Raw genomic sequence first — 12,573 nt, 5'->3', positions numbered from 1 at the left:
GATGGGTTATGGACCTTCTATGGCCCTCTCCAGCTCTCCTAGAGTAACTGCTTGTCTCCTAGAATCTCCTCCATGCCCTTGAGACTGTGCAGGGAGACACAGCAAACCTTCTGGCAATGACACATATTGATTTGCCATCCTGGAGAAGTTGGACTACCTGTGCAACCTCTGTAGGGTCCAGGTATCGCCTCATGCTACCAGTAGTGACACTGACTGTAGCCAAATGCAAAACTAGTGAAGAAACAGTCAGAAAAGATGAGGAGGGAAAATGTCAGTGGCCTCCACCTGTTAAACCATTCCTGTTTTGGGGTCATCTCATTGTTGCCCCTCTAGTGCATCTGTTGTTAATTTCATTAACACCACAGCAGCTGAAACTGATTAACAACCCCTCTGCTACTTAACTGACCAGATTAATATCCCATAAGTTTCATTGACTTTATGCTATACTCTGATTAAAAAGTGTTCCTTTAATTCTTTTGAGCAGTATATATGTTTATATATGTATATGTATATATATTATATATATATATATATATATATATATATATATGTGTGTGTGTGTGTCTGTATGTATGTATGCATGTTTGTGTATATATGTATATATATGTAGATGTGTATATATACAGTATATAGATATGTGTATATGTAGATATGTTTATATGGATATGTATATATGTTTATATGTGTGTTTATATATATATATGACAGCAACACTCATAGCAGTGACAAAACAATTACATTGACAATCATGTTACGTTATTTTTAAAATGTTTCCTTTTCTTTTTCATAACTTCTTTAACACACTACTTCTCCGCTGTAAAGCGCGGGTATTTTGCTAGTATATATATATATATATAAATATATGTTTTAATTTTTTCCAGATTTTGGAGTGCTGGACTTCTTGTAAACTGATTCTTATTTTATTGGAGGTAGTGTGGCAGATAAGTCCCTACATTCTTTTCTTGTTTTTTGCCACCAACAAATCACCTGTGACATTTAATCATGTTGTATCTTACTATTTATACAGAGTAATTAGCAACTTTAAATTGCCCATGTATTGGCCTTGTGATGGACAGGCAACATCACTAGGGCTGTTTTCTGTCTTTTGTCTAATGCTCCAATAGGCTCTGCACTCTGTTACCTTGAATAAAGTTAAGAAGGTACAAAACAGTCTGAATGTGCACCTCCATTGTACCTCTTACATGATTTTTATGATCATTGTACTTAGAGCAACCTTCACTTAACTATTCAGAGATTTATTTTGCTTTATTTTGTTTCTATGATCCTGATGTTTAGCAGATCAAAGTCATCAACAAGGGAATAAATGATTTCTTTTGGGGATAAAAAAAACATTAGAAATAAGACTGAGAACAGCACAGTACATGAAGTGTTATCACAGTGGTAAGCAACTGCCAGAATGAACAGAAGAAGAAGACTATTCAACATATGGCTAAGAAATTAATGAGAACAATATAAAAGAAAATATATCACCTTTTCATGGGTGTTGTGTTGTCTACCCAAATCCACCTTCCTTCTTCTTTTAAATCAGAGAGACCAATCCAAACATCTGACTTGCTGACATGTTCTTTCAAAAATATCTAAACATAAAAAAGAATGAAATAAATATACCAAAGGGACTACAAATCTATTTTCTGAACCCACTTTTTTCATTACAAAATCACTAGAGCCAAATTCTTTCCAGGCAACATCAAGCATATATCAGGAACCAACTTATATGGGATAACAGCCAACTTAATACACACATACTAAGATTTTTACTAAGGAAATTCACATAATCCAGCAGCAGTATACTGATACAAAGAAACAATATTAAATTAAATAGTAATAAAAATGAAAAAAAAAATTAAAATAAAATTAATGTTCGCATTTACTCCCCCGAGTGGAATTGAAGAGTCGCATAGTGTGGGGGAGGAACGATCTCTTCAGTCTGTCAGTGGAGCAGGACAGTGACAAAAGTCTGTCACTGAAGCTACTCCTTTGCCTGGAGATGACACTGTTAAGTGGATGCAGTGGATTATTCATGAATTATTCATGTAAAGTACAGGTGCATTAATAAACAGTCGATATGGACTCAGAGGTGACATATTTCTATTGTATGTTAGAATTCAATACAGAAGCAACTAAAACACTTTTTAGAAGAGTGCCAATGACATAATTACATTTGCATTTGCAAAAAAGATTTAGATGGTCCCAACATAAGAGGCAAGCGATCAAGTATAAAAAAGCAGCAGCTCAAGGTTCAGTGTGGAGATTGGTGAGCTGTACTGTTAATATCTTGATATATGTTAACACTAAGTTTGCAGAATCATGGTACTTCGGAGGATAAAGCAGATTCAGTATTTAAACATTAAAAGCCAAACTGCATCTTCCCTTCAACTGGGGATATAAGTAATACATTAGACTAACATTTCTCTGTTTAATTAGTTTAAAATGTACAGCCATAATCTAATATTTCACAGTTATGTACAGTATGTACATGACAAGCTGCAAGCTAGCTAATCACAAACCAGTCAGCATTAGCAGTCAGCACAAATTCCTGTAGTCTTTTGTGAGCAGTTTCCTATACATAACGGATTACCTTCATTCACTTCTCATTTGTTATCTTGTGTTGTATCTTCCACCTTTTAGCCGACACCTTGATCACTGAGCAGGCTTGTCATTTTGGCAAGTAGTTCATATGCCATGGAAAGTGTATGAAAATATTGTCAATGGTGGCATTTCCCTCCTTTGCCTGTGATAGGCTCAATGAGTCACAGCACCACCGACCCAAGCAGTCTTTCCTCATCTTTTTCCGAACATTGAATAATTTTTCCTTTTTATATCAATGTCTTTCCAAAATCTGATGCTAGACTTGTCTGGATTGTTTGATATATACTGAGTAAAAGCACATTAATATTTCACTGTTCATCAACATTCATCAACACATATGTTCTACTGCTGCTATTTTAATTTATGTAAATGATTCCCATATAATGTAACTAACAAGCTAGGTTAAGTCTGCTAATAACACTCAAATGGGCAAATTAGGGTGCTCATTTGGTTAAATCATTATAATTGGACTTGGAGAAAATTCAGAATTGGGCAGATATTTAGCAGATACAATTTGTTAGTTAAGTAAATATAAAGTTTAGCAAAGGAAATGCATATATCTGATATGATTATACAGTTAAAGGGTTTTAAAACTTGAAAGGGCAGCTTGTGAAAGGGACTTCCAGAGACAGTGCACAGACGGAAATAGGTGTCACATGGTAAAGGAGGATCATCTCAAGCTACAAATGCCCTTATGAGGCCTCATTGTGGATAGCGTGTGCTGTTTTTTTTTTTCTACATATACAAAAATATATATCAGCAGTAACGAAAGTTCAGAAATAAACTTTTAGACTGATTCCATGACTGTTGGGTGTGCAGAGATATTCCAGGAGTTGAATATGTTCACCTTCAGTAAACAGAGGTTGAGAGGTGATGTGATCAAAATCAGTATAATTATAACGTCTGTTGTTTCATTATTCTGTTGAGTGCCAGCTGTTTTAAAAATGTATTTTTAAATAAAACGCTGGCACTGATGAAAGCTGGTTAAAGTTATATTTTGCACTTATATTACAGCTCTTTTTTAAAGAGTCATGGAACAAGTTCCCAAGTAATGTAGTAGACTGCAGTAGTTTGTTCACCTTCAGTCAAACTTGATGTTTTCTTGAAAGAAATAAGTGGATAGTACTGGCAAGCTTTGTTGGGCTGAATGGCCTGTTCTCGTCTAAAGCGTTCTAATGTTCTAAACTTGATGTATTTTTTAAGAATTAAGTGAATAGAGATTGACGAGACCTGAATGGTGTGTTCTAGTCAGAATTATTGTCCATTCACTACTTTTTACTTAATTTGCAAGGTTGTTAATGGCATTTGCAAACTTTTTCTGAAAATGTTCTGATGTATCCTGGACTGAACATTTATATTTGCAGACCACAGTAAGACTTGTAAAGTCATAGTTTGGAGCCTATAGAATTGACCACACAAACATATGCAGCGCGCAATGAATGACAAAAAAAAGTTATGGTGAATACATAGAAGGATCCATATATTTCAGTCTTCCCTCTACGATCTTGAGCTAGATAGAATAAGAAGTAATTCTATGTGCAAGTTGAGGGCCTGGTTCCATATTTTTTCCATTACAAACAAGTAATGAATGAGGAGTTATTGGTATGTTAACTACAGAAAATATCAGTGAATCATGAATAAAGGCATTCTCATTTCTATGGTCTTTTTTAACCATTTAAAGATGTGGTACTTAGTTTGGTTGCATTTCACACAGCAAACTTTCACAAGACATAACAATAAACGCACTATAGGTGTGTCATGGACTTTATAGTTTTAAGATCTTTATGGATGAGTCACCAAAACAATGAGCTGGCGTTACATCATCAGTAGTAGGAGTGCCTATAAAAACGGAAACTCTACACAGTTGCAGGTGCTTTTCCAACTACAGTGGAAAAAGGCCAGCAGTCCTTTTAAGGATAGCAAGCCACTTCAAAGAACCATATAAAGAATGGAGAATCCAGCTATGGTGGTTTGCAGTGTCAATGTCTACATCATGACAGAAGTACGATCACATTAAGAGGACGCCCCACCTATGTGCATCACTCTAGTGGTGTAAGACTCGGGATTGTCAGTCATAAAGGGCATTCATTTCACACTAACTCAAGTGAATCAACTGCAGTCTTATTGAGAAAAGAAAAAGAAGCTCTGAGGCTGAATCGGGTGTTAGAACTGATATGATTGAAAGGTACTGGAAAGGCAAACTTGTACTTTTTTATTTATTTTTATATTACTTAATAACTGGTAGAAATGTTTCCCATAATGCACAGTATTTTCTGTTGTTAGATTAATCCTGTGTCGGATTGCATTCTTATCTCAGGCAAACTGTTCTAGGTTCTCTTGGTACAGCAATAAAAGCACTTTGAATGGCTGTTCCCTTCTATCTCAAGGAACCGGACTACAGGAACAATCTTTACAGAGTTTGAAAAAAAAACGCTCTAAATGAACTTGTGTAAAAATAACTTTTTTTTTGTCATTTACAGACTGATGTCTTATAGTAATATTTGACAATTTCTTGTCATCTTGTGTGCTGTCTATTATTTTTGTTAGGCATGAATATGAGTGTCCAGGTTATTGAATGTGTGAACGCTGGCCCGGACACACACAGACGGACATCATATTGTTCATCACCACACACTATTTATTTACAATAATTATTTACACACGTGCACAAAACCCCAGTGCCTTCTGCACCGATTCTCCAAAGTCCAAGCTCACAGTTCCTGTGCCTTTCTTTCCTGGCCGCCTCCAGTCCTCTCTCCAGCTCCTTCTCTCTGCCACCCGACTTCCGCCAATGACTGGAGGAAGGCGGCCCCTTAAGTAGGAACCCGGATGGGCTCCAGCTGCTTCCCGGTACTCAGTCTTAGCCACATCCCAGTGTGCTGGAAGTGCCGGCTGCGCACCCGGAAGCCGTCCGGGTGTCCCCTGTCGTCTTCCCCCCAGCACTCCCTGGTGTGGCGGAAGTGCTGGGCTCCAGGGTTCCTCAGGCACCTGGGCGCCGCCTGACCACATGGGATATTCTGGCATCGGGGCGCCGCCTGGCGGTGGCCACGGGTCCCTACAGGGCTGGGCTTCCGAGCCCTGTACCCGAGGCCCCCAACATAACCAGGACGGACGCCCCCTCGCAGTCTGGAGGAGGCACAAGCCCTCCTCTGGTCCTCCTGGGCATCCCGGGTGGGCTCCTGCCACGGCCGGGGACCACAAATGTCTATTAGTGTAAAATAACTTGAATTAACATATTATTCAAAGGCCAGAAACAATTGCACAGTAAGTGTACAAACAAAAAACACGGTTTTTCAAAAACAGCTTACAGACATCACAGTCACATGCATTTTTGCTCCTAAAAGCCATTAAAAAAAATGTTTCTCTTTAATAAAATTTTCTATCCACTTTTGTTAATGCTGCTGAAGGATTTTCTCAATGAGAAATACGGTGGTGCTGTCAGTTATCTTTTTACATAAGAATATAAGAAATTTAACAGATAAGAGAAAACCATTCAGTTCATCAAGATTCTTCTTAAAGGTTGTCAAGATTTCTGCTTCAACTCCATGTCTTGGTAGTTTGCTCTAGAGTCCCACAGCTCTTTTTGTAAAAAAGTGTCTCCTGGCTTCAATATTAAAAGCACTTCCCTTTAATTTCCACTGATGTCCTCGAGTACGTGATTCACACTTAAGTTGAAAGATTGTTGCTGGATCTGCTTTATCCATGACTGAAGATTTTAAATACCTCGATTAGGTCCAAGCTTGTGACTACACAGGTTCGATATCTCTGAGTCTGTCACAGTAGGACATGTCCTTAAGACCTGGGATGCACTTGGCTGCTCTCCTCTGAACAGCTTCAAGTGTTGTTATGGCTTTCTAGTGGTGACCAGAACTGTGCACAGTACTCTAGATGTGGTCTCATTAGTGCATTGTATGGTCTAAGTGTAACATTTCAAAATGTCAAGTTTTTACAATATCATCTAGTGTTTTATTTGCCTTTTTGTTTCTCTGCATGTTTAGACAAGGAAAACATTGTGTCAACATAAACCCCTAAATGCTTTTCAGAGGTTGCTGTCAGTAGTTCAGTGTCTCCCACCTTGTATCAATAATTGATGTTCCTTTTGACTACATGTAGAACGTTCACAATGTTCTCCCAGCTCGTGCCTTGTTTGATTATCTGGGAGTGAACTGCTGGAGTTTTAGAGTGGAAATAATACATCGTTATTTGGAACACATGCATTTTTTCAAATTTTAGTAATAAATGTTACAAAATGTAGGCATACACTATAGAATGTGTGAAGCCTGAAGTCCAAAGATCAAATAACACTTTCACAAAAGATTCAAGGGCGATGCAACAGCTACCGTGGCATAGCGGTAAGATTTACAGGGGGTCCTCGGGTTACAACGTTTCGAGTTTACAACACTCACTCCCATAACAACTTAAAAAAATTGAGACATGAGAAGGAATAAAGGTAAGCATTTTTTACACTCATTTTTTCTGTTACTACAGCACAGTGTACAGTACAGTATATTTATGTCCTTTTCTTTTTTCTCAGGCTTAGATTTTTTGTTTTTATGTTCTAGATTATGATTTTGCAAATGTGTTAAGATAGGTAAGTGACTTAGGCTTGGGTGTGTTTCGACTTACACCAAAATTCGGGTTACATCACTGTTGTAGGAACGGAACTGTGTCGTAACCTGAGGACCCCCTGTACTGACTTGTAATCAAGAGTCCCTGGTTTGATCCTGACTGCCTCCTACACTTTTTAAAGGTCTTATTCAAAGGTGAATTTTCATTTTTCTTTAAACCACATCATTATTTTGCCACCTTGTTGACACCACCATTCTGAGCTTCTTTAGAGGTGATGCGAGTACCCTGCAGCTAGGGGTATGGTGTCAGTAACAGAAGTAATGTAGACAAATCTTTGTGTAATTATCTGCAACATCCTTGATATTGGATAACACTCTTTTTCATTGTGCTTCATTCTCTCATTAAGACTCATTTTTGAGTTAAAATTTTTCTTCACGATTTTGTTTTGTTGCTGGACCTCTTGTCTACTCATTTTCAACCCCAGGTTTTTCCTTTTTCACTTCATTCTTCTCCTGGTCCTATTCATTATCTCAATAGCCTTTTTTCATGCCACTTTCTGAATTCATGCCATGATAATCTCCACCTCCTCATCAGGCACAAGACAGAGAAAAAAGATGGACTTCAGCAAAAAATAAGATATATCCTACAAAACATTCATTAATTCATGTTCATGAGCCTTTTCCTGCTGCATTGGGCACAAGATGGTATGTCAGTCACTCAGAGATAAAGATTTTTTCTAATGTTTTATTCATAGTGTAAACTACACTATACTGTGGGATCCTAAACTCTAAGATGACGCAGACCTGGCCAGTGATAACATTATCACGATGACTATGATGGCATTTTAGGTAGACATTGGTCCAGGGTAACAAAAAGGACATATACAGGCTGTAGAATTTCCCTGCTAGTTTGTAGAAAGTGTAGATTTTTTTTTTTCTGTCACCGGACTCTACTGTTTGAGGAAGAGGTACGGACGGCAACAAGTGAAGATGAATGTAGAATGTTGCACAGAATGATAAATTATGATGCAATCAAAAGATCTGAATTGAAAAGGTTTACCAATCGGAAACTCTAAGCATTTAAGAGTAGGTGAAGAACGTAGAGTCAATACTGTCTTTAAATGATCAGTTGAAGGAAGTAGGATGATCAGCCATTGCTAAGAAATGGAGGGCAACAATCAGTATCACAGCGTGACAATACAATATCTTTACATTTACAGTCAGGTCTATCAGTATTTGGACAGTGATACAATTTACAAACATTTTGGGTCTGAACACCATCACAATGGATTTGAAACAAAGCCATCTAATTTAAGGGTACACCCCTTAAATGAAACTTAAAAGTCTACACTTCATTCACCTAAGGATTGCTTTATTTCAAATCCATTGTGGTGATGTACAGAGCTAAAATCATGAAAATTGTGTCACTGTCCGAAAATGTATGGACCTGACTGTAGCTGTTGTCCAGGGACTTTTATCTTCATGGTTATGTATTTGGTTTCAAAACTAACAAACTGATGATAAGTAATTCTATTTTATATTTATTGTGCATGCAAGATTATGATTTCTGTAAATAGAATGAAGCCATCCTCCCCTTGTTGATTGAAAACCATGCTCAGTTTTTTAAGACACCACTTTATTTTACAACATAGAAACATGACATGTTAATGGATGACATAAGACCATTCAGTGCATCAACTGTCCATGGTTCACTGATAACTAAGATGTTTCATTAAACTTGTCAATAGTTTCCACTGCAGCTCAATAACTTGTGACTTTCTTCATGATTCACAAAACCATATGAAAAGCAAGTGCTTCTATAGTTTCATCTTGAATGCAAGTCTACAGCTGGAGGCTTTAAGTACTTCATATGCTACTTAACTGAAGGGATTCTGCAGGATCACATCCTTTGATGGTCACATTGATTCCTAACCTTAATGAATATTTGTGAAAAGAATGGAATATAGGAGGGTATGACAGAAATACTACCTGGGTGAGAATACAAGGACTGAATGTTCTTGTGCCTTTGTATTCTTTACTTTTACTTTATGTAATACCAGTGTATGCTTAGTACATGGGAAGTCCGTCTCACCTGCTCCTTTTCATTTGTGATTATCACCAGATGCCCTCCTTTGGCTGCACAATCACCTTGACTATCCTTCCAATTCATTTGATCAGTCGAGATGTAGTAACATGATGTCTGATTAATCAGCCATCCATATGGGCAAATTGGGCACTTTTTGTCTATCAGAAGGAAAAAGAACATCCCATTAATGTAATACCAATCCATCCAACTATCGATTACTAAAACCTGTTTAATTTAATTCAGCATTACAGAGCACTAGAACCGACTTTAGCAGCATCAGAAATAAAGCCATCGAAAGACATTTTGACTATGTACAGTAATACTTATGTTGTTAGGATTCTGGGAGTAAGAGTGGAGAAAGTGAAGAAAATCTCACCCAGATAAAGGGAAGGTACATAATATCAGTACAGACAGTGAGTGAGCTGTGAGGCAGCATCAGTAAGTGTTCAATACAGACATAATAAAGTTATAAGAAAGCGGATATCTGCCACTGTTATTTATATATTATACATCTGGTTTCAGCAAGACTATTAGTGCAGACACCAAGAGCATCATGTAGTCTGAACAGCACTAACCATTTCTCACTGCTATATCTGGTTGGCACAAGAAAGTTTTTTCTTGTTTTAACTTAAGACAACTCAGAAGAGCTGTACAATCTACTCTCTGTATATAAAAATCCTTAAGCCTAAAAGTGCAACGATTTTATGTCACGTTTTAAATTGGGCTTATTTTAAAACCTACATATATATATTTGGTATCATTCTTTTCGGAATTTATCAAACTTTAATGTGATGTTGTTAGATTTTCAGATTCTTATTCTCTTTTTAAATTATAAACTAAAATATCAAGAAGTCATGGTTTTTAACATCAAGAAAGTCGTCGTTTTTATTTTTGATCAAGTAAATTTTCTTTCATAGGAACAATCTATTAAAAAAATTGTCTATTCATAACACCAATGTTTGTATTTAGGTGATTTAGTTAGCAGAAGGTCGAGTTACGAGTTATGTTGCATACAACTTTAGTTTTCATGTGATTTTTCCTGTTTAAATGAGTAATTTAAAAAAAAAAAAGTTTTTTATCTATAAGAATTTCAGTTAAAATGAATGGATCATTTATTTTGTCTATTATAAATACTCATTGAGGACAATGGACCTCAGTTTAACGGGAATATTTTATTCTCATTTCATGATATTTACTCCTTTAAATAATAAATAAGTTTTATTTTACATATTTATAGAATTTTGTGATTTTGATTCCAATAAATAATAATTTTTCTTTTGTAGATTTACAGATTTTACTAATATTCTGGCCACAACTGGGGGTTGGGTGCCAAAAGCGCCAGGGGGCCTTGCCTTCCTAGCAGTAAATAAATGAATAAAGGCAATACCAAAAATTATCCCAAAAATAGTACATTTATATCTGCCTGGTTTCCATTGTAGGGTTGGATGAAATATTGACTCTAAGATCAAATGAGACAAAGTCAAACGTTTATTACACACAAAATGTCATTTTTGAACAAAATTGTGGAGGTTAGCTTCTAGTTACTGCTCCTCAGTCAAATGATACTCTATAAAAATGTTGCTGTACCGTCATATAGATATCCTCAATTCATTAAAGTAGACTTAATTGACTTAATTAATATATATGTGTAGGAAACTATAGGACTATAAAAGGTTCAAGTAAAATTCATGTACTGTGTTTCCCCGAAAATAAGACCTACTCTGAAAATAAGCCTTAGCATGATTTTCAGGCTTCTCTGTAATATAAGCCCTACCCCAAAAATAAGCCCCGGTCAAAATCGTCAGCTGAAAAGTAAGGCGTCTAAGGCCAGGTTTATACTTCACGCAATGCGATGCTTGTGCCCGAAACATCCATTAAATTCCGAGGACACCTTGCCGCAATATCTCTGAAAAAGATGTTTAAAGATCCATCAATTTGGGGATGCGCCCATTCCAGCAGCTTTGGCACAAGACAGAAACAAAATCTCTGGACAGGGCATCAGCTCATCGCAAGGTGAACACAAGCACACACGTCATTGTAGCTTCACCAAATCCCCAAACCTTCATGTCTTTGGATGGAAAACTGAGCACACTGGAAACCAACCAGGAAAACATGCAAACTCCAAGCAGGGATCACAAGGGATGTGACTCCCTGCGAGACAACAGCGCTACCGCTCTGCCACTGTGCCAACCCATATGTGTAACTATTAGCAGTATTCATTATTTTAAAAAAGTTAACGTGATATCAAGTATAAATCTAAGAATTCTAAATGTGCAGAGAGCTGGAATATTATAAATGTAACGTGTTCTGTGTGGCGATGCTGTCAGGTCAGGAGGAAGCCCAAGAAGCATGTAGTGATTTAACAACTGGGTCAGTTTTAAGATGACATTTACAACGGTCTGCTGTAATGGTAAAGTAAACTATGCGGTTTAAGCCGGAATTTCCACTTTAATTACAAAATAGAAATTTTTATTATGTCCTTATATTTTTTTCTCTGTGGCTCAAATACGCCGCCATACATTCTGATGGTATTGTAAAGGTGCAAAAAAATAAATAATAATAAGTCGGTACAGAAGATAGTATGTGAGACTTTTAAAACGTATTGTGTTATTACTTTGGGGAATATTTGACACTTGAATATCAAAGCACCACAAATGTATTTGTATGTCGGCATTTTGCTTTACCACATCGAACCATTCATCAAACATCGAAGCGCGCACCTTGACCCTTGAGGATCTTAAAAGCGGCTGGAGTAGCAAGAAATTCAGGCTGAAATTTAGGGTTATGATGATATTCCAGAAGAAGAAGACATGACTGTATTTTAATAAATGTATATTGTTGTACATGAATAAATATAAGATATCCCCAGAAAATAAGTCCTAGTGTATCTTTTGGAGCAAAAATTAATATCAGACTTGGTCTTATTTTCAGGGAAACTTGGTATAACATAATCTAACAAACTGATTAACTAAATCAATCATTATTACTCCGGGTAGGATTTAAAATAAGATACTTTACATTATTAAAACATGGGTAAAGGGAACTTTATAGCTGAATTTGCAGAAGACAATTACAATTTTTACCATTGATTATATTAGCTGCTAACAATTACATTTTTCAAAATTACATAATACTGTTCTTACCAAAAAGTGTGCTGTAATTAAACTGAAGAGTCAGATGCTTTGTTGATAAACGGGTGAAGTTATTCCACAAAAGGTTGAGCTCTTCGTTTGCTAAGGAGTGATTTTCTGATAAGCCAGCATAGGCCTTTTTCATATCCTGCAACTTATTTTCAGCTGATAATGAGAA

The 12,573-nt window shown here is 36.6% G+C and overlaps 1 protein-coding gene across 1 annotated transcript in view; it reads right to left on the bottom strand.

The window, feature by feature from the left end:
• LOC120524992 (CD209 antigen-like protein C) overlaps positions 1-12,573 on the bottom strand; it is a 60,513-nt gene that overhangs the window by 16,172 nt on the left and 31,768 nt on the right. Inside the window, exons 3-5 of the mRNA XM_039746910.1 lie at positions 12,408-12,560; positions 9,271-9,422; positions 1,492-1,598 (exon numbers count right to left, since the gene is read on the bottom strand). Of these exons, the coding sequence (XP_039602844.1) occupies positions 1,492-1,598; positions 9,271-9,422; positions 12,408-12,560 (412 nt within the window). The remainder of the gene's footprint in view (positions 1-1,491; positions 1,599-9,270; positions 9,423-12,407; positions 12,561-12,573) is intronic.

The sequence above is a fragment of the Polypterus senegalus genome, chromosome 3 (genome assembly GCF_016835505.1).
Source record: "Polypterus senegalus isolate Bchr_013 chromosome 3, ASM1683550v1, whole genome shotgun sequence".
NCBI lineage: Eukaryota > Metazoa > Chordata > Cladistia > Polypteriformes > Polypteridae > Polypterus > Polypterus senegalus.
Note: the sequence above shows the minus strand (reverse complement) of the source record. Positions and strands in the feature narration are given on the sequence as shown.